The sequence below is a fragment of the Phyllobates terribilis genome, unplaced genomic scaffold, assembly GCF_046119375.1.
Source record: "Phyllobates terribilis strain yellow unplaced genomic scaffold, ASM4611937v1 Scaffold_5__5_contigs__length_657084704, whole genome shotgun sequence".
Taxonomy (NCBI): domain Eukaryota; kingdom Metazoa; phylum Chordata; class Amphibia; order Anura; family Dendrobatidae; genus Phyllobates; species Phyllobates terribilis.
In genome coordinates this window covers 622614965-622638161 of record NW_027362765.1, presented here as the reverse complement: position 1 = coordinate 622638161, position 23197 = coordinate 622614965, and the positions used below count along the sequence as shown (strand labels likewise).

The window sequence follows — 23197 nt, the reverse complement described above, 5'->3', positions numbered from 1 at the left end:
TACATGCCACATCTGCTCATCACAATGCTACAATTAGGGTTGTCCCGGTTGGACAATTTCTCAGAATAAGGCAGATCTGCTTTTACGAAAATAAATTTGAGGTACAAGCTGAAGACCTTAGGAGGAGATTTGAAAAAAGGGGATACAGCCATAGCTGCATAAAAAATGAATATAAGAGAGCCAAGTTAACTTTCCGAAACCAACTGCAGTACCAGCATATTTATAAAAAGGAACAAAATGATACTATACGATTCATTTCCACGTATAATCATGAATGGACAAACATGCGAGCCATTCTGGCCAAACATTGGCAGATACTTAAAACTGAGCCCTCCCTGGGACCTTTTCTTGCCGAGTCACCCCTTATGACACCCAGGCGTTTAAGGAACTTAAAGGACATCCTTGGAAGGAGTCACTATTTCCCCCAAAAGAAACCTTTGGTTCAAAGGGGCCAGTTTTGGGATGCTAACCATGCAGCCACTGTCATACCTGCGCCAATGTCCTCTGGACAACCACCTTTGACTCTTTGGCTGATGGGATGAAACAATTCCATATTAACCACATTTCTTGAAGCACGACAAATGGTTATCTATTATGTCACCTGCGGTTTCCCTATAATATATGTGAGACTTGCATCAAGGTAACAGAGTTAGGGTGTGTGAACACGAGGGACACTGGCGCGGCCAAGACAGTGGCCGACATTTCTGATTTAAAAACAATCCCTCGCCACTTTCCTGGCAGAACTTTTCCCAAATCCTTCAAAGCAAGAGGTATTGATGTAATCCACACTGGCATTAGGGGGGGGGGGGGGGACGTTAAACTCCTCGCTCAGTGTGATACAAGGTGGATTGCCACTTTGGGTACAAAGACTCCGACAGGATTAAATGAATCCTCAAGTTTTGTTTCCTTTTTGTAGCTATATACTATATGATATACTCTATGTTGACTACCATACTGCCCTCCATTTTTAATAGCTGATTATTTTTATATGTTTATTTTAACTGTTTTTTTTTCTTATGTTTGTAGATCGCTGTTTAGTAGTGTCCCTACTTGGACCTTTTTCCATCCCTCTTCTTTCAAAATAAAACTTGTCATGCATTTCGTATTAAGAAGTGAAATACCACAGATTATTTACTTTATTATTTTTTGGGTTGCTCTAAAGATGTGTTTAATAAGCCACCAATTGTGTATTTATTGCTGTTCTACCCGACTTGCACGTTACACTTTATATTTTTGTACGCAATTCTTTGTATTTCTGTTCTGCCTCTCCTTGGGATTGATGTGCACGTGCGCGCTTTGCCCTCCTTTGTCCCCGGGAATCCCTCGGCATCTTTAGGTTGTTCTACGCATGACCAGGAGCTTCAGCCAGGCTGCGCTCCTTGACATACGCTATGGCAGCCTAAGAGGTGGTGTTCTGAGTGACGCGGGTAGAGTGGTGTTCACGTGCCACCCCCTCAATCACATTGGTGGAGCTGAGTGACGTGATCACAATCAAGTGACCGTTACAGATCTTGGAAGGTATCACTGTTACCAACTCCCCTTGAGAAATCTTATGATCTAAAATAGCGACACATGCGTTGGGGACTTTATCTTTTCTCTGGTAACAGACTTGGCTGTCTTCAGCAATGGATAAGGCGTCTTGCTCCCTAAACTTAATTGTAATTGCATGATGTAAAATTATGGTCATATTTTTTTATTGTGGACCAGTGTCACTATACTTGGGAACGCTACTGATGCCCAGTGGCATATGATTTTATACTTGGATATATGTAACTCACCAGCGTTTGTTATCTATCTATCTTTTGTTGTACAAACACTTTTCTACTTATTAATGAATAAAATTTATACCTTTACCTTATCTATTCTTGTACCGTGTTAGCCAGTAGATAGAAAAATATATTGCAATTTGTTACCATCTTTTCAGTTAGCCATTAAAAGGTATCAACTACTGAGGACTCTCAAATCTAAATATTTTTCTACCTTTATCTTAAAATTCCAAGTGGTTTTCCTGTTTATATAAACGATTAGTACCTAATATCACCCCCTTTTGAAAGTATCATAGCTTATAAATGCTTTTTGTAGCCAGACAACAGTCTTTCAATTCTTGTTTGAGGGATTTTAACCATTCTTCCTTGGAAAATTCTTCCAGTTCTGTGAGATTCCTGGATCTTGACTTTTGACTTTTTGACATGTGTTTAGGATCATTATTAGTGTTGAATATGACTCATTAACTCTTTCGGCATGCTCAACATTACTTTTACAGTCGCTACGGCTGCAAGTGTCACGGCTGTTATATAGCTGTGACAAATGCAGAGATTGCCAGTTGGACAGGCAATCTCTGCATGTGTCAGCTGTTTAACAGCCGTAACACTTGCAGCCGCAACAGTAAAAGATATGCCAAGCACAAAAGAGTTAGAGTCATATTCGCTCAACAATCAACAATCATTATCCATTTGTAGAAGCTACTCGCTTTGTCTTCAGTTTTTGGGGGGGTTTTTTACAGCTGGTGTGAGGTTCGTATCAAGAATTTGTTGACATTTCATTGAATCCATTATTTCCTCTACCAGTGAAATGTTCCCCATGCCATTGGCTGCAACACAGCCCCCAAAGCATGATTGATCCACCTCCCGTTCTTAATAGATAGAGAAATGTTCTTTTCAACGATGTTGTGCATGTCAAGGAGAGCGCTATGCATCAGTCACTGTTGTCACCAGACGAGCCTTTGGTGGTGGTGGTCTTACAGTGTATGCAGGTGTGTCTAGTTAATACAGAACTGCCCAACACTTTGTGAACGGCACAGTGCCAAGCCGCTACTACTTGAATAACATCAATAATTTAGTCATTGTGCCTCTGCAAGGACAACAAAGGCCTAATTTAATTTTCATGGATGACCATGCTTCAGATCATCGAGGTCGCATCATTAGGGAACGGCTGTGTGAGACTAGGATGCCTCAAATGGCGTAGCCTGCACTTTCTCCAGACCTGAAGCCTATCGAAAACCTATGGGATCAGCAGTGTCGCCGTGTAGAGGCTCGTAACTCTGTACCCCAGAATCTCAATGACCTGAGAGTCACCATTCAAGAAATGTAGGATGCCATGCCTCAGCAGAAAACTCGACTTGTGAACAGCATGAGACTTCGTTATCAAGCTGTAATTGATGCTCAAGGCAGCATGACAAATTATTGAGACACTGACTTTTTTTTCGGGTTATACCCATCACTGTTGGCTTGTTTCAATTAATTGTTTGAGATGAAGAAATCTCTATTGCATGCTTCTACTTAAAGGGGTATTCCCTTCGCCAAAATCCTATCCAAATTTGTAGTAGGTATAAAAATAATATTAGCAAATACCTCTAATTAGAAATGTATTGTGGTATTTTTAATTCGATATGTCTCTTTCCTCGTGAGCAGGCATTGCAGGACCATAGGTATCCATTGCTACAATCACTAGCAACTAGCTGTCATATCAATGGTCGTACTTTCATGATAAAATATCGCTGCATCGTAAACTTAAAGTTTTCCATGAATTGCACCCAAAAGCAGATTTAATCCACTGCCTATCAGTCTGGATTAAATCTAAAATGTAATGGTTCTGTTCCTTCTATTATGAAAACTGCACCCAAAGCCATACACTATATCGGACATGAAATATATATCTGAAGCCATGCACTTAATATCTAACATGAAACAAGAATAAATCTTTCCAGTTTTATGTCAATTAGGATTAACATAATTTTTAATATTTGCCAAATGCCAGAATAATGCGAGCGCGCGAATGTTTTAAGGCATTTTTATTACTTACTGCAAAGTCAAAAGTTTTCATACATTTCATTAATATTTGGTACCATTGCTCTTAAACTGAATGACTAGGGTCAAACATTTGGGATATCCTTCCACAAGCTTCTCACAATAGTTGGTCTAAATTTGGGCCCACTCCTCCTGGCAAAACAGGTGTAACTGATCCAGATTTGTAAGTTACCTTGCATGCACCTGCCTTTTCAGCTTTGTCCATAAATTTTCAATAGGATTGAGATCAGGGTTTTGTGATGGCCACTCCAAAACATTAATTTTGTTATCGTTAAACCACTTTGTTACCATTTTGGCTGTATGCTTCGGGTCATTGTCCATTTGGAAGATCCATTTCCACTCAAGCTTTAACTTCCTGGCAGATGTCTTGAGATGTTGCTTCAGTATTGCATATAATCTTTTCTCATAATGCCATTTATTTTGTGAAGTTTACCAGTCCCTCCTGCAGCAAAACAACCCCATAACATGATGCTGCTACCACCGTGTTTCACAGTTGGGATGGTGCTCTTAGGCTTCCAAGCTTCTCTCCCTTTTTCCTCCAAATGTAACGATGGTCATCATGCCCAAAAAGTTAAATTTTAGTTTCATCAGACCACAAGACATGTATCCAAAAATAAAGGTCTTTGTTTCTGTGTGCATTTGTAAACATTATATTGGCTATTTTAAGTTTCTTTTGGAGTAATGGCTTCTTCCTGGCAGAGTGGACTTTCAGCCCATGTTGAAACAGTACTCGCTTCACTGTGGTTATTGAAACAATCTTACCAGCTTCCGCCATCATCTTCACAAGGTCTTGTTCATTTGTCTTTGGGTTGATATGCTCATGTCGACCAAAGCACTTTCATCTCTGACACAGAACCAGTCTCCTTCCTGAGTGGTATGATGGCTGGACATTCCCACCTTGTTTGTACTTGCGCATAATTGTTTGTACAGATTTAAGAGGCACCCTCAGGTATCTTGAAATTGTACCCAAGGATGAGCCACACTTGTACAAGTCTATAATTCTCTTCCTGATATATTGGCTGATTTCTTTAGACATTCCCATGATGCTACACAAAGAAGCAGGGTGTTTCAGGTGTGCATTAAAATACATCCACAGGTGTAACTCAGATGTTGCCAAAAACAGAAGCTTCCAAACACATGGCATCATCATATGGGCAGTCCAGAATTGTTTAAAAGGCACAGTAATCTTAGTGTATGTAAACTTTTGACTTTGCAGTAAGTAATAAAAATGCCTTAAAACATTCTCTCTTATATTATTCTGGCATTTGGCAAATATTAAAAATTATGGTAATCCTAACTAATCTAAAACAGGAAAGGTTTATTCTGATTTCATGACCGATATTGAGAAAAAGATGCATGTGTGTCTTTTTATATAGTGTATTGTGGTATAGCGAAAAGCTCGGCTGTATGCGGAGGTAAAACATGGGATACTGTCTCTTTAAATTTTCGGGTTAGTTTATTTAGCAGTCATAAACTACCCTGTAGTCTATGAAGAAAACACAGCCCATTCGAATAAAGACAAAACAAAATACAAAACTTGCAACACAGTCCGTGTCTCGGCCAAGGTCTGGCCACTCACAATAAGCCACACACAGGTTCAGCTCACCCCATGCTAGCTCCTTCCTGGAGCAAAGTTTCCACAGGTACTGAACACCACCTGAGTGTCAGGGCTGGCTATTTAAAACCCAGACACTCCCCTGATTGGAGGGATGGTGGATAACGTCCCTCCCTGCACTTTCATCATCCACTGAAAACATTCCCTTGTATATGTGGTTCTATTAACTCTCTCTGCACCGAATATGCAGGAGAACTCACATATTTTCGCATCACTGAGGCTAAGAGTCTCAGCGACACATACCTCCTTTTTGACACTACCAGTGATTTTGTCACAGTATGTAAACTTCTGGTTTTAACTATATCTATGTATCGGCTGTGTTCATTGTAGACACTGGAAGCATTTTCATTAGAATATCCGGGCTGGTTTATTTAGACAGCATAAACCACTCAGGAAGCAAAACACAAAAAATAGAATTAGACTTACCGGTAATTCGGTTTCTAAGACCCTCCACAACAGCACCAACAGGAGGTTGCCTCCCCATCCTAATTAGGGACAGGAAACACAAGAGGTTAAATAGCCCTTCCCTTCCCTCTAACCTCAGTGTTTTTCCAAAGGACCACACAGTATGAATGCTTGAAATATTTATTAACACCAAGGAATTTAACATAAAAGGGGGGAAATTACCCATGCTGTCGTGGAGGGTCTTAGAAGCCTAATTACCGGTAAGTCTAATTCTATTTTCTCGAATCCCCTCCACGACAGCACCAACAGGAGTAATACCAAAGAATATCGTTAGGGAGGGACTATAGTCTGCAGGACCTTCCTGCCAAAGGCCAAATCTTTTGCAGACATCAAATCTCATCTGTAATGTTTGGTAAAGGTATGGACAGAGGACCAGGTGGCAGCTTTGCAGATCTGCTCGATGGAAGCACTGGCCCTATCAGCCCATGAGGCAGACATGGCTCTGGTGGAATGAGCTTTTAGCGACACGGGAGGAGGCAGGTCTTGACTTTTATATGCCTCCGTGATGGCTTTTTAAATCCAGTTAGCTAGAGAACTGTTGGAGGCCTTCCCTTTATTTGGTCCCCAGTACTGGACAAAATAGTTCTGATCCTTCCTCCAAGGCTCCATCGGCTGCAGATAGTGAAGGATGATTCTTCTGACATATAAAAGAATGGAATTCTGATTCTCTGTTGTCCTTAGGATTTTGACAAAATGATGGGAGAAGTATCTCTTTGGACATGTGAAAATGGGATGGTACCTTTGGAAGGAAAGAAGGGTCAAGGTGGAAGATTATTCGGTCATCCATGATTCTCAGATAAGGTTCCCTGATGCAAAGGGCCTGAATCTAGCCAATTCTTCTTGCGGTTATTGCTACTAACAGAGTTGCCTTCCAAAATAATTTGTCCATCTGAGTTGGAGTCATAGGTTCAAAGGGCGGGATAGTTAGACCCTTTAGAACTATAGTTAGGTCCCAGGTTGGAACCACGATGGGCCTTCTCAGACATATTCTAGAGGCCGCTGTCATGAACCTCTTTATCCACCGGTGGTCAGCCAGATTTTAGTCAAAGAATGAACTTAGAGCAGAAATCTGGACATTCAAGGTGCTGGGTTTTAGCCTTTTAGATAGACCGTCCTGTAAAAAGTCCAATATCTTGGCAATATCAAGATGAAAGGGATCAATGGGAGTAGAACCATACCATGTAGAGAAGGTCTTCCATATTTTTAAATAGATGGCATTGGTGACCAGCTTCCTGCTTTTCTGCAGGGTGTTTATTACATCAGAGAGACCTTTTGCTTTCAGGATTAAGGGCTCAGAAGCCAGGCTGCCAGGCATAAGCTGTGGGGAGCCTGATGAAATATCGAACCTTGATGGAGTAGTCCGGAGGTAGGATAAGAGGGCCTTCTGGATTCAGAAGGTTCAGAGCCCTAAACCAACTTCTTTTTGGCCATAGAGGGGCGATCAGAATGGTCCTGACCTTTTCCACTCTGATTTTTTCCAAGGTCCTCAGCAGTAATGGAATTGGAGGGAATGCGTAGGCCAACCTGAAGTTCCATGGGTGAGAAAACACATCTACCTTAGCATGAGTTTCCCTTGGGTCTATGGAGAAATATCGATTCACCTTTGTATTCTGTCGATTTGTGAACAGATCTACATCTGGAAGTCCCCATTTCCTGGTTATTAGTTGAAACATCTTTGAACTGAGGCTCCATTCTTAAGGATTTATTTCTGTCCTGCTTAGGAAGTCTGCCTGAATGTTGTCAGCTCCTTTCAGGTGAAGGGCTGATAGAGACAGGAGGTGATGTTCTGCTCAGAAAAAAATTCTTGTCGAAACTTCTTGTAGGCTTTTGAACCTTGCACTGCCCTGATGACGAAGATAGGCCACCGTTGTCATGTTGTCTGAATAAATCATGATATGAGTTCCCTGGAGAATAGGACCTGCTGCCTTCAGGGTCTCTTCTACCTCTCTCAGTTCTTTGAAATTTGAGGATTGGCCATCTATATATTTGGGCCAGATGCCCTGGAAGTTTTTTTTGGATATGACAACCTCTTTTGCTGGTGTCCGTTGCTAGAGAAGATATCGGGTGCTGAATCCAAGCTATCCCCTTGGTCAAATTTCTTGGCTTGAGCCACCAGTTGAGAGATACCTTCACATGGTGGGGAAGAGATTTTTTGAGTTGAGCATTTCTGGAGACTTAACCCAGCAAGAAAGGATAAAGTTTTAAGGGCTCTTGTATGAATCTGGGCCCAGGGGACCGCATGAATGCACGCTGTCATTGACCCCAAGACCGACATGGCGAACCTTAGGGATACCGTCTTCTGGCTCTTTAGTATCTGGATCCTTGATCTCACATTTAACTGTTTGGATGCTGGTAGTAAGGACCTCTGATTTTGAGAATCTAAGAGGATTCCTAAGAAGACCTTTTGAGTTGATGGGGGTAAGGTCTGATTTTTCTCGATTTACGATCCAGCCCAAGGATTCCAGGGTCTGTAGGACTGACTGAAGTTGGTCACTGAGAACAAGAGCGGAAGGAGCCGTGATGAGGAAATCGTCCAGATAAGGGACGATGCCGATATTTTCTTTCCTGATAAGTGCCACTACTTCCGCCATAATTTTTCTAACCTCAGATAATGCTGGTAATCCAGGTGGATGGGCACATGGTAATATGAGTCTTTTAGGTTTGTGGTAGCCATGACAACGTTTTTCCCAATCAGAGGAACTGTGGATTTTACTGACTCCATTTTGAATCTTTGGTAAAGAATGTATTGATTCAGCGGCTACAGGCTGATAACTCGGTGGGTTCCGTTTGTTTGTTTTTTTTACCAGGAACAATCTTGAGTAATGGCCCTTGCCCTGTTCTGCTTCTGGGACAGGAGCAATTACCGCTGAAGATAGCATCAGTTGACGTTCTGATATTAGAACTCTCTGGAATTTTGCTGACGGGAGTGATGTAATTTCCAGTCTTTGAGGAGGAAAGGAAGAAAAATGTATTTTTATTCCTGACCTGACCCAGTCTAGGATCTTGCGGTTTGGCGTAATTTTTTCCCAATGCATGAAGAATCCTCAGATTCCGCCTCCCACCTCTCTGGCGTCATTGCCTATCGGAACGTTTGGGATTGAAAAATGTTTTTCCCCCTTGCCCTTTTGGGATAGCTCCAGCGACCAGATTTACCCCTTCCTCCGTAAGAGGGATTTTGTGTTTGAGGGGTACGAAATGGCCTCTTTTTGGGCATTTTTGGTTCTGGAAGAGATTTCTTTTTATCGGATACTTTCTCCAATAAATTGTCCAGTGCTGGACCAAACTTTTATTCCCCTTTGAAGGGTATGGAGCATAACTTGGTCTTAGATAGGATGTCACCACTCCACATTTTTAACCATAGTGCCCTTCTAAAGGTATTGGAGAGAACCGAAGTTCTTGCTGCAATACGGATAGATTCAGTGGAGGCATCTGCCAGGAATCAAGCTGCTTTCTGTAAGAGGGGTAGTGAAGGCAGAAGATCTTCTCTGGAGGTACCGCTCTGGATACGATCTTCTAATTGATGTAACCAGCGGAACAAGGTTCTTGTGACGCAGGTGGAGGCGACGTTCGCTCTCAGGGCAGCAGCTGATGTCTCCCATGACTTCCTCAGTAGACACTCCATTTTACGGTCAAGTGGATCCTTAAGCTGAGAGGAGTCTTCAAAAGGGTAGAGTAGTCTTTTTCGCTACCCTGGCCACCTGAACGTCGACTTTGGGTATCTCTGTCCAGCATTTAGAGATGTTCTCATCTAAGGGAAAGCAATCCTTTAGGTCACATGGGATGTTCAGCTTCTTTTCCGGAAAATCCCATTCATCCAGAATTAAATTCTGGAAGTTGTCATGAACGGGGAACACCATCTTTTTCTTTGATCTTAATCCCCCAAACATCTCATTTTGAATTGTACGTGGCGTTTTCTCTTCCTCAACACCCATTGCGTTCCTGACGACAAGTAAACGTTCTTCCATGTCATCAGAGGAGAAGAATTTCCTATCTTCCTGATCAGTATTGATGTCTGGAGTGACTTCGCCTTCCTCCAACCATTCCTCCGGGGCTGAATTTTCTGCCTCTGAGTCATCTTCTGGGGCGTACTTTCTCTTTTTGGATACTGAGGGACCCCCCGAAAAAGATTGAGAGAAGGTGGCTAAGGACGACTGGATCTCCTGACGCACCATCCCTCCGACTTCATCCATTAGTGAGGGTTGTTCCTCACGGATAATCTTCTCCGTCCACGGCTGACATAGGGCCTTTTTGTGGGCGGGTGGGAGTTTTTTATTGCAAATGGCACATCTGCGACTTGCGGGTTTTTCTTTTGATTTTGGTGCAGGATCCTTGTCACCCTAAAAAAAACAAGGGAAAGACATAATAACGGATCCTGCACAAAGACGTATTTACCCTTACCAGACATACTTACTGGGTCAGGGTTTGTGCTGGGCGCTGCAGATGCAGTTTTAGGGGCAGACACATCCCTCTTTAGTACCTCAGTCCTACCTTATGGTGTCTTCCATCTAATAGGATGAGGACCCCTCCCGCTCTCCTGGCGTCAGGTTCAGCCAATCCTGATTTCCGCTCTTTTTTTTTTTTTTATTATATATATGTGTAACGCAACCGGAGGCGACGACGCGCTCACTGAATGGTCTGGCGCGCGTCACTTCCTACGCGTGCTCCATGCAGCCGAAGATGCTCTGGAGGAGAGTGCTGCGTGAAGGGAGAGGGGGAACATTGGTAACTGGCTGGGGAGCTACCCAGCCATCTTCTCATCATCCAGCATTGCCGAAGCACTGGAGGATGGCGCAGTCCCACCAGGGGGCAGGATGAGCAGCATGGAAGGAAAGCCAGGGGCAATCGATCCGCGGCTGCCCGGCTAAAAGGTAATGGATCTTGGGGAAGCTGATTGCCGGCCGCAGCCCCACCAGAAGGAAACCTCTTCATCCCTTAGGGACAGGAAAATCACTGAGGTTAGAGGGAAGGGGAGGGCTATTTAACCTCTTGTGTTTCCTGTCCCTAATTAGGATGGGGAGGCAACCTCCTGTTGGTGCTGTCGTGGAGGGGATTAGAGAAACAGCCTTTTTCCGGCACAAAAAGGGTATAACTGAACAAATCTCCAAAAAAAACAGCCTTTATGCAGTACGGCCTCAGCCGTTTAAACTGAGTGCTTTCCTTTGACTCCATCAGGGCCTGAGCAGCACACACAAGGCCTGCTCACCTTGCAAAATACACAGAGTGAGACAGCTGCAGCTGCCTTAAATCAGACCTTCCAAGACCTGGACTGGAGGTAAGTGAGCAGCCGATCCCACCCAGCTCTTTCAACTGCTTGTAAAAGCCGGCGCCATTAACCACCTCTCAGCACTTTGTGTGCTGGAGCTTGCTTTTTCCGAGTCCTACATCACCGAGGCTTGGCATCTCGAGGACACATACCTCCTGTCCAGCTGCAACCTAACAATAATATAAATATATATCAGAGCCAAGTCAGTGCTGACAGCATAGCAGTGTGAAGATTTCTCTGTTGTGCTCTGAACTCTGCTGCACTAACAGCTGTAGTGAGCAAAGGTTGTGCAGCCTGGTATTGCATTGATTACCAGGTTAGTGTTCTCACTGCTGAAAGAATTCGCCACCACTCAGCAAGGCGGCAGCAGTGATTTCTTCCAGTAGCGACAATAGCTTGATAGCCTGACATTAGTAGTACATTGCCAGGTTGCCTGGCTTGTCCTCACAGCTGCTGCCCTGGGACCCCCTGTTACCACTCGCGTGAGCGGTGACAATGGAATTTTGTAGCTCAAAGCATAGCTCAGGGCTACAATAAAATAGATAAATGTTAATACACTGCGTTTCATTGGGTTTTAAAAATAATTGAGCATATAAAAATAATTATATGAATGTAAAAATAGAGCTCTCCAATTACACAGAAAACAACCTTTCAATTTGAAGTCTAAGAAGATGCGTACACTAACAAGGGCAGGTTTGGAACCACCATGATTAGCTAACAGTGGCTGTAACAAAATAGGCAATGTCTCCGATTATGTAGACGGGTGTTTGTCTTTTCAAAGTTTAAGAAAAATTATTCGGAAACAATGTGCCACAGTAATAGTATTAGCATAAAATTATAATTATGGGTATGGGAAATATCAAGCATTTGGTAGTTCAATAGAGGAAAGGCAATGAAAACTTAAAGTAATATGTCTAAGATGGTCTTACATTTGAGAAATAAAAAAAAAATACAAAACACACATATTCAATACTTACTAGCAAGGAGATCTCCCACAGTAGTGAATATAGAGGCGTGCAACCCTTGCTGTACAGGATAAACGTTTTTCACTCCAATACATACAGTCAAATAATGTAATGATGACGTCAAAAAAGCATGTTGCTCCTTTGCAAAACAAAGCTCCTTCAAAATCTGAGAGCAAAAGATTCTGTAGAGTTCAGTGTTACGAAGGCTTTCATCAGCACTAAGTTCTGCTTCAAGAAGAGTAGTGATGGATGTTACTAGGATGGAGGGTAAAAATGGACTGGAGGCAGTGATCTCTAAGCATTGCTGAATTACGGACTTTAGTTTTACAACAGTTTGCTTTAACAGACCATTTAAACATTCCGCGTTATGTTCCTTGATAGTAAGTGTTAAATGACAACATAAACTTTTCAGTATCACAATATGTAACTGACCCTTGCAGGTATTCCAAAATGTTCTTTCAGTGTTGGAAATAGAATTAAGCACAAAGGTTGCACTTTTTTCTAGATTAATCAGAACACTGTGTTTTCGTTTTATCATAAGAGAAAAAAAAGTGTCAAAAAATAAATTCATAATGTGAAGAAATTTTAGCCAGTACTGTTTATCGCCTTCAGTAGTGTCCCAATTTGCTGACTGGATGCATGTTAGAACAATTTTTAGAAAGTCACTAGCATATGCAATTTTAAATAAAGAATTTGAGTGAGTACTACTAAGCAGACATGTTAAACCTCTGTAGCAAACACTGGCAACATGAAGGCTCCTTAAAGAACTTACATTAGCCAACGATAATAAGAAGAAAAAGCATCGACACAGGTCTGATGGCAGCAGGCTGTCAGGATTTAACACACAAATTAATTCTGCCAGATCCATTAGCAAGTTCATATCTTCATCAGTAAAATTGACAAATTCATCCATATCTTGTACTGATGAAACAAGTTCCAGAACATTCTTCATGTTGGTCACAAACACTGAATCATCACAGTTGTCAATGACTCGTGAAGTTCCAATTGCGGCCCCTTTGTTATACACAGAAATAATATTCTCGTGCCAAACAGAATTCCTTAAAGAAAGAAGCAGCAAAATTTTATGTAATACAGTTTTCTCTATCACCAGTGTAGAACACTTATTAATGATTCTGGTTATGAAGATGCACTGCAAAATGTACATTTCCGAAAAAGAATCACTTTGGAGTAAACCTTTCGAAATCTCTTTTAAGTCACCTGTGACATCACTGTCAACTTGCTTGCGTGCATCATTACCAAACAGTTGAGTTACCAACAGAAAATCAGCAATATGATTCATATCTTCAAGGGAAATGTATGGAAGGAGAAGGGTAATATTTGAAACAATAAAATGCCACTGAGCAACTGGAAGGCGATGTACATTGGCTGCATTCACATTGCTGCTGTAAGGTTTTTGATCTTTGTGTTCCATAAGATTGCTACTAGAGCGCACAAAAAGTGATGCAGATGCTTGCAAAGTGAGTCTGTCAGATTCAGATGGCATTGGAATGTGCATAAGAAGAAGCTTCATTTTGTGAATAGAAAGAAGTCCAAAGTAAAACATGGCGGTTACATTTGACTGTCTACAAAGACTATGAACTTTTTGCCAACATTCTCTATCTTCAAAAAATATAGAAAAATCCCAACACTCCAAAGGTGACTCTAATGGGAGAGCCAGTTCACACATTTGAGAGACATATTTGTCACAATTCAATGTTGTCACGGTATTTACTTCTATCCATGTATAGAGAAGCATAAGGACAACTTCACAAAGCTTTTGGAGCCAGCATGAATCACTGGCCTCCAAATCTTGTTTTTTCAAAATGGTTAGGGAAGGCAATATCAGCCCATCAGCAATTTGCTTCATGACATGCTGAAAACGGTGAATAACTGCCAATGGAGTATTTCCATCTAAGCTCTTCATGTTCATCATTAAACAACGCAAAAGTGAACTCAAGTGTTCCAGCTTTAGGCTGAGATTTAGGTCTACTTCAATATGGGCTAGTTGATAGTTTTCCAAAACCATAGCCCACATATCCAACATTTGATTAGGTGGAAGTTGAACAAGAAATTCTGTGAGCTTTTCAGTCAATCCTGACAAAAAAAATGGCCGTTTCATTTTTTGGGGCTGACCTATGACCAGAAGTATTTTCTGAAACAATTTTGGAAACTGTCGAAGTTTTGTATACGTCTGCAGAAGGCTAACCATTAAGGCTTCCTGTGCTTTTCTGATGCGCATATCAGAAATATCAGCATCAAAGCAAGCATGTAATATGTCAGCAAGGTCTGGTTCTACAATAAGATGATTTAATGTGTTCAAAGTTTTCAAGCACTCGAACCAAGGTAGTGAAGGTGTGCATAGATTGCACACTAGCATTTCTGCTATATTTCGGTAGAACTTGTACTGACTACCCTTACCTCTTATGTTATCCTCTGCAATATTATATATGTTATGACTAACAGCTAGATTCAGCATGCTGTGTAGTCCAGTCATAACAGTTATCGGCCATACTGGAATCAAGATCTTAAGGTCATCCTCCTTTACTCGAAAAGGTGCAAAAAGACAACCTAACAATTTGACAAGCATCTGAAAGCAAATAGTTTCATTTCCATCTCGGCAATAAGAGTCTAAAAACAATTTATAAAGAAAAGGAACGGAATTTCCTAAAAAAGATAGTTGGACATCTTCCTCACAAAATTCAATTCGCTCTAGTTTTGTCAACATAGAACAAACTGGAGTTAAACAATCTTTGAATGGTCCCTTTTTCTTCTCAGCTTTCCCCACATCAGGAAGCAGTTGCTCTTTGTAAACAGTGAGAAGTTCAGGCTGGAAAAGGCCAGCAACAAGAACCACCTCAATGTTACCCCCAATATCTTTGATGAGCTGGTAGATTCCATTGCTACTATCCTTGTCAAACACCTGGTTGTTTAAGGCATTCCATAAAAGCAAACATGGTTCAAAGAGTTGTGTGAGCACTTGCATGAAAAGTCTGTTGTTGTTAGCTTGTTGTCTTTGTAGAAGTGTATACTGCTTAAGCGATAAATTAAGTACTTCCAAAACTTGCTTTGTGATGCCATGCTCTGAAGTCAAGCAGTGACAAGCCATTAAGCACAGCCTACTTAGCAGTTCTACCATCAGTTCACATTTGGCTCTGTAAACCATTCCAATACAAGGTGTAGAGAGAACACCTTGACAGCAGCTCAAAACTGTTCCTACGCAAGCTGACGGACTTGACTGCGGAGGCATAATTGTAAGATTATCATTCATCACCTGAAAAAAAAAAAATGTTATTAGTGGCATGTTTCAAGTAAAGAAGGCCTATAAAAAGTAAACATTTATGCCAAAATAATGACATACACCATATTCACAGGTTGCACGGGGTAAGCTCTATGCCATCACCTACATTCATGTGTGTCATTTACCATCATACGAAGTCAGATCTATAAGTATCCTAAACTACTTACTGTATTAGTTTACTTATTCTTTTTGCAAATGGTCTCTTCAGAGAGGAAGTGGACTAGAACTCTAGTGCCACCAACAGGAAATAGCAATCACAAAAGTCAATAGTGACCCTTGTGTGAATGTGTGAATTCATGGTGGCATGTAATGGGCAGAAAAACATGTGTAACACCAGTCCTTGATGACCACGGATAGATCTTATTGCGGCAGTCATTAAGTTACCTTCATCCACAGCAACGCTTTCTGACACTGCTGAGGATTAAGTGTAACGCGCCCCCTAATGGGTAAAAATCCCATGGTGACAGCAAATCCTTAAGGATATGTGCCCATAATGCAGATTGCAAGCAGAAATTTTTTTAGCGTTTTTTCCTCTCCCTGGCAGAAAAAATGCATGCAAAGGTTACATGCATTTTTTCTGCCAGGGAGAAGCATTTTTTTAAGCGCTTTTACATGCGTTTATGCATGCGCTTTTTCCAAGCGATTTTCAGCATCACTAGGAAAAGTGCTTGACAAGTTGGTCACACAATATAAATCCATGCAACCGGCATGGATTTATATTGTGTGACCAGAGAGTTCTGCTTGCAAATTCTGCATCCATAGTAAAAGAAAAAAATGAATTTAGTTAAAAATAAAAACTTATACACACCTCTCCAGCGGCCCCCGGTCTTCTCCCGGTGACGATCCTCTCTCCGCAGCGTCCCGTGTTGTTCTAGCAGGACCTGCGATGACGTCATTTAATCAGCTGATGGTCACGCGACCATCACCTGACCGCTGACGTCCGTGGTCGCGTCACCATCAGCTGACTAAATGACACCACCGCAGGTCCTGCCAGTACACCGCGGGCTGCCGAGGAGAGAGGATCGTTGCTGGGAGGAGACCGGGGGCCGCCGGAGAGGTAAGTATGAATATATATTTTTTTTTTTTCTTTAAATTCTATTTTAACTTGCAGGTACCATCCACGCATTGTACCGCATAACATCCGCATGTATACATGCGGATGTTATGCGGTTCAATTTAAGTCAATGGCAGCGATTTCGTCGCAAAACCGCACAAGCAGTGGTTGTGCTGCGAATAATCCGCAGCAGAAATTTCCACAGCATATGCACAGCACATGCGGATTATCATTGGGAAACATGGCAGACATCTTAACAAGCGTTTTTAATGCGTTTCCGTGGCGGAAATGCCGCCGTGAAAACACATTAAATCTACATCGTGGGCACACAGCCTAAATGTTACTGTCAATCGCAACAGCGACATCTAAGTGGTTAAAAGGGGGTTAAAACATCTCCTTTAACACCATCATTCCCCACGATCTTAATCGCGGGTGCTGATCGTCGCCAAGGTACCCCGAGGTAATCTGATGACCCCAGGGTACGGTGGCCTGTTAGACCCAGCTGTAAGCCGGTTCTCACAGGATGAATCAGTATAGAATGGACAGGTCTCAGGCATTGCAGTACACGAGTACTGCAGTGTATGAGACCAGCGATCAAAGTAAAAAATATTCATGTCCCACTGTTAGACTAAGTGAAAAAGTACAAAAAAGTTAAATAAAATATGAAAAAAAGAAAAACAAAATCCACTCAAACCGCATAAAAATCACAAAAGTTGTTTCACCACTAAAACCACAGCGTTTGCGATAAAATTAAAAAAAATAAAAAAAATTGTACACATAATTGGTATCGACAAGTCCGGAACGACCTGAACTATATAAGTGTCCCGTTATTTATTCCATGTGGCGAAAAATATAAATTTAAAAAAGAAAAAAGCATGTCAGAAATGTCACCTTTTCATCATACTGACACAAAATATGAAGTAAAAGTGATCAAAAAGACTATATATATATATATATATATATATTGGATCATATGGGCGTCCGTCTTATAGTCTGAATGGGTATCTTACCTGGGGGGGGGGGGGGGGGAGCGGGAGTCACAGGAGGCAGGGTCCTTCAGGAAGCCGGTGGAATTGGAGGAGTGCTGCGGACCCTGAATGCATGAAGCCGGTGCTCCTGCAAAGGGGAGTTGCCACCTTCCTGATGGAGAGAGGGAGCGGAGGGCCCTATGATCCCACTTCACCACTACCGGTAAGTTACATTCAGACCATAAGTATGTTATTTTTATACTTCCGGCCACATTCCATCTAGACGTGTATTGAGCGAGGCACGCACGTCTAGTCTGAATATGGCTGGAAGTATGGAAATCAAATATTTGTGGTCACATGACTGCCCACTCTCACTGTCAACACCGGAGAATCCTCACAACATGTGCTACATGCGATGAAATGATTCAGAAGTTTGCAGTCACATACAATGACAGCAGAGTTTTAGGAAAAAGACTACACAACCCCTTCAACAATGTGCAACCATTGGCCACCCTGCGAACATGATCGCGGGGCTCTAATGATTTGCTATGGCAGAAGGGGGACTGTTGAGGACCCCCATGCCTGCCTGTTGAAACTCATCAGTGTCTGGGCTTCAAAGAAGACTTTTTCTCTATCCAGAAGTACTGAGGTATTACAGTATATAGCACAAATGATCAGACAAATGCAGGTTCAGGTCCCCTGAGGGGGCTAATAAATACTGTAAAAAAAACAGGGTTTAAAAAATATGAAAGATTTTAAATCATTTCCCCATTAAAAATATAAATATTACAAAAAGAAAAAAAATACACTTATGCGATAACGCATCCATAAAAGTCCAATCTATCCATATAAACATAAAGCACCTCTCCAGTATTTCTTTTTTAGTGCAGTACTGGAGTGGTGCCACTAATCTAAGTTCCCTGTTCTTATACTTACCAGCTGCTGTTTTCATCTGTTCCCAGTGGCACTCTGGTTGGTCTCCTGAAGTTTGTGACCTGCCGGATTGTTGCAGTGTTTGCTGTCCGATCTGGAGGTCACAACTCAGTGTAAGTCTATGAGAGGCAGAACAAGGCTCTCGTAGACTTACATTGAGAGCTTGTGACCGTCGCGGTCTCAAGATAGTGGACAGGAGCGGCACCGGAAAGAGCTGAAGACAGCGGCTGATAAGTGTAAGACAGGGAACTTACATTAGCAGCACTACTCCAACACCAAAAGAAAATAAAATACTGGAGTGGTGCTTTAACTAACCTGAAAGATAAATAAAGTTAATGTAAAAAAAAAAATGCTTTGGTTCTCGAAAAGCTGCAAAAAAAAAAATACAGTAAGGAAGTGATCAAAATGTCATATCTATTCCAAATGGTATGATGATAAAAGTAGTCTTGCCCCACAAAAAATATGGAATGACATAGCTCCATTGACAGATAAAAATGTTAAGGGTCTCTGGAAATGGTGACAATGGTGCCTATGGGGACCGTCCCGCAGTGCCTATGGGAGCTGTGGGGACCGTCCCGCAGGGCCTATGGGAGCTGTGGGGACCGTCCCGCAGGGCCTATGGGAGCTGTGGGGACCGTCCCGCAGGGCCTATGGGAGCTGTGGGGACCGTCCCACAGTGCCTATGGGAGCTGTGGGGACCGTCCCACAGTGCCTATGGGAGCTGTGGGGACCGTCCCACAGTGCCTATGGGAGCTGTGGGGACCGTCCCACAGTGCCTATGGGAGCTGTGGGGACCGTCCCACAGTGCCTATGGGAGCTGTGGGGACTGTCCCACAGTGCCTATGGGAGCTGTGGGGACCGTCCCACAGTGCCTATGGGAACTGTGGGGACCGTCCCACAGTGCCTATGGGAGCTGTGGGGACCGTCCCACAGTGCCTATGGGAGCTGTGGGGACCGTCCCACAGTGCCTATGGGAGCTGTGGGGACCGTCCCACAGTGCCTATGGGAGCTGTGGGGACCGTCCCACAGTGCCTATGGGAGCTGTGGGGATCAACATACAGAATACAGGGTTCTGTGGTGGCACTCAGGACATTATTTTTTTAAATTGGGTGCATTATTTGTTTAGCTCTGATAGTAGCTTTGAGGGGGCATTATAACATAAAAGGGATACTCAATTGTATTTGCTACTTAGAGGGGACACTTCGGATACACCAAGGTTACTTACCGGTAGCCGGTTTTTCCTGAGCCCATGACAGCACACCTGGAGAGAGGGATCCGCCCCACCAAGGACAGGAAACCATCTGAAATAAAAGGGCGGTACCTCTCCCGCGCTTCAGTTGTTTACAGAGCATTGAGAGGACCTCCCAAAGAGGTTAGGCATATAACCAACACCTACAATATATATATACATATATATAACACCCAAAACAGTGCACACCAGGGTGTGAGAAACAGAAAAAGTAGGGAGGGAAAACTACGGGTGCTGTCATGGGCTCAGGAAAAACCGGCTACCGATAAGTAACCTTGGTGTTTTCCCCTCACCCATGACCGCACACCTGGAGAGAATTTTGGAGAATTATGAGCACCCTAAGGAGCGACCACCGCCTGAAGTACCCTTCTCCCAAAGGTAAGGTCAGAGGAGGACAGATCCAACCGATAGTGTTTAAAAAAGGTGGATGGTGTAGACCAAGTAGCAGCTCTACATATCTGATCGATTGAGACGTCTGCCCTTTCCGCCAATGAGGTTGCAAAGGCTCTGGTGGAATGATCCCTGACATTGTCCGGGGCCGGAACTCCTGTGGACGTATATGCTAGACAAATGGCCTCCCTAAGCCACCTAGAAATGGTACCCTTGGACACCCCGTGACCTTTCCTATTCCCCTGAAAGGCCAGGAACAAGGAATGGTCCTTCCTCCATACACTAGTCATGTTAATGTACTGTAGTAGTGATCTTCTAACATCTAGGTTATGGAATCTAACTTCCCCTGGGTTTTTAGGATTACTGCAAAATGAGGGAAGCACAATCTCCTGGTTACAGTGAAATCTAGATACCACTTTGGGAAGGTATGCTGGATCTGGACGCAAGGTGACCCTATCATCATAAATTTGTGTGTAGGGAGGATTAACCGAAAGGGCCTGCAGGTCACCCACCCTATGAGCAGACGTTAAGGCCACTAAGAGGATGGTTTTAAGGGTGAGGATCTTTGGAGAGACATCCTGTAGGGGTTCGAACGGGTCACTGGTAAGTGCGTTCAAGACCAAATTCAGGTCCCAGGAAGGAACTCTTAGGGACCGAACCAGTCTGGATCTGGCACAGGACTTGATAAACCTCGAGACCCACCTGTTCCCCGCCAAGTTACAATTATAGAGCGCCCCCAATGCCGACACTTGAACTTTAAGAGTCCCCGTGGCTAGACCTAGGTCGCGCCCCTTTTGCAGAAACTCCAGGATTCCCTTGATTGGAGGCTTGTCTAATAATGGGGTATCTATAAATTCTAGGAATTTACTCCAGATTCGGTTATAAATTTTTGTCGTTATTGGTTTCCTACTACCCAGCAAGGTAGAGACTAACCCAGGTGAAAACCCCTTGCTACTTAGTAGTGACCTCTGAAATTCCACGCCGCAAGATGGAAACCTCTGGCTTGGGCGTGGAATACTGGTCCCTGAATGAGAAGGTCCGGCCTCTCTGCTAGAACCCAGGGATCTGAAACCGACAGTCGGAGCAGGGAGAACCAAGGCCTCTTGGGCCAAAAAGGGGCTATAAGAATTACCCTTGCGCCTTCCTCCCAAATCTTCCTCACCACTACTGGAACCATTACTAACGGGGGGAAAGGCATAGGCCTTCCTGAACTTCCAAGGGATCTGGAGGGCATCCACTGCATGGGGACTTTCTGCTGGATTTAAGGAACAGAATCTGTCTACCTTCCTGTTTGCTCTTGTGGCGAACAGGTCTATGTCTGGCTGCCCGCATAACTGGACAATCTGTTGGAAGACCTCTGGGTTTAAGCTCCTTTCCCCCTTTCTTAGGGTATGGCGGCTGAGAAAATCTGCCTTTACGTTTTCTACCCCCTTTATGTGAAGGGCACTGAGGGATGGGAGGTGTCGCTCTGCCAGATGAAGGATTCGGTCTGCCACAGCCATCAGAGAGCGTGATCTTGTTCCCCCCTGATGATTCACATAGGCTACTGATGTCCGGTTGTCGGACCTGACCTGGACGTGGTGACTCAATGTGAGGAAGGAAGCCTATGAGGGATCTCTCTACTGCCCAAAGCTCCTTTATGTTTGAGGATGCCCCCATCTCGTGGTATGTCCAGTGACCCTGTATCGAGAGCTCTGCCAGATGACCCCCCCATCCGGAACTGCTCGCATCGGTCGTAATCACCCGATCGACTGGTCTGGACCACTGTACACCTGAGGTCAGATTTCCCCTGTCTGTCCACCACGAGAGGGAATCTACAGCTTCTGGGGAGAGAGAGAACTTGCTTTCTAAATGCCCGTTGAAGGACCTCTGCGCTGACAGGACCTCCCACTGATGAAGTCTCATATGCCCCTGAGCCCATTTGACTGCTGGGAGACAGGCCGTCATAGAGCCCAGGAGGGACATTGCCTCTCTTAGGGACATCACTGGAGATCGCATGGCTTTCAAGACTAAGACGAGCAATTTGCGGACCTTGTCTTCTGGGAGGAAGCAGGCTTGGAGATGAGAGTCTAGGATTAGACCTAGGAAGGTCTGAGTCCTTGAGGGGGTTAGTTTTGACTTTTGGGAATTTACCAACCACCCTAGCTGATGCAACACTGTCGTGACTTCTATAAGTTGACTGGAGCAGTGGACTTCTGATTTCCCTACTATCAAGAAATCGTCTAAATAGGGCACGATCACTACATTCTTGATTCGTAGAAAGGCTGTTACTTCCGCTATTAGTTTTGTAAATATTCTCGGGGCTACGGAGAGGCCAAAGGGTAGGGCAGCAAACTGAAAATGCCTCAGCTCTTCCTGAATGAACAGGGCTACTCTCAGATACTTCTGGTAGTCTGGATGAATTGGGACGTGATAATATGCGTCCTTCAAGTCTATTACTGCCATAAAGCAATTGTGGTGTAAGAGCTTCACTGCCGAGCTCACTGACTCCATCTTGAAGGTCTGATTTTCTATTAACTGGTTCAGACTCCTGAGGTTGATGATGGTCCTTAGGGACCCGTTGTTTTTTTTTTTTATCATGAACAGAGGGGAATAGAATCCCTTCCCTCTTTGTGGTATCGGCACTTCGAGAAGGACTCGTTTCCTTACTAGCTCTAATATCTCTGCTTCCAGTGTTATCTGTTCTTCCTGGACCTTCCTTTTGGGGGTAACCACAAAGGTCCGCCAAGGGATCAGGCGGAACCGTATCTTCAGGCCACCACTTACAATTTTCAAAATCCAGGGGTTTGCTGTAATAGCTTTCCAAGCTGGAAAAAAGTGGGAAAGCCTCCCCCCAACCTCCGGCATGGCGTCATTGGGAGGATCTCTTTGTATTTGAGGACGGTCCCCCATACATATAGCCCGACTCCTTTTTGGACTTGGTCTCCCATCTACTCCTGTCTCCTGGAGGGCGACCCCGATTAAATTTCCTCCTCCGAAAACCAAACCTTTTTGAGTCCCCTGAAAATCCTAGGAACCCTTTGTTTTTATCGCCCGCCTTTGCTAAAAGGTCTTCCAACTTTTGGCCAAACAGGAGTCTACCATTACACGGGAGGGAACACAATTTATGCTTTGACTGTAGGTCGCCTGGGCAACCTTTGAGCCACAAGGCCCGTCTGGCAGCATTAGATAGACCTGCTGCTCTAGCCGAA

At 43.5% G+C, this 23197-nt stretch overlaps 1 protein-coding gene across 1 annotated transcript in view; it reads right to left on the bottom strand.

The window, feature by feature from the left end:
• URB2 (URB2 ribosome biogenesis homolog) overlaps positions 1–23197 on the bottom strand; it is a 128463-nt gene that overhangs the window by 47205 nt on the left and 58061 nt on the right. Inside the window, exon 4 of the mRNA XM_073686120.1 lies at positions 12127–15385. Coding sequence (XP_073542221.1) covers positions 12127–15385 — 3259 coding nt within the window. The remainder of the gene's footprint in view (positions 1–12126; positions 15386–23197) is intronic.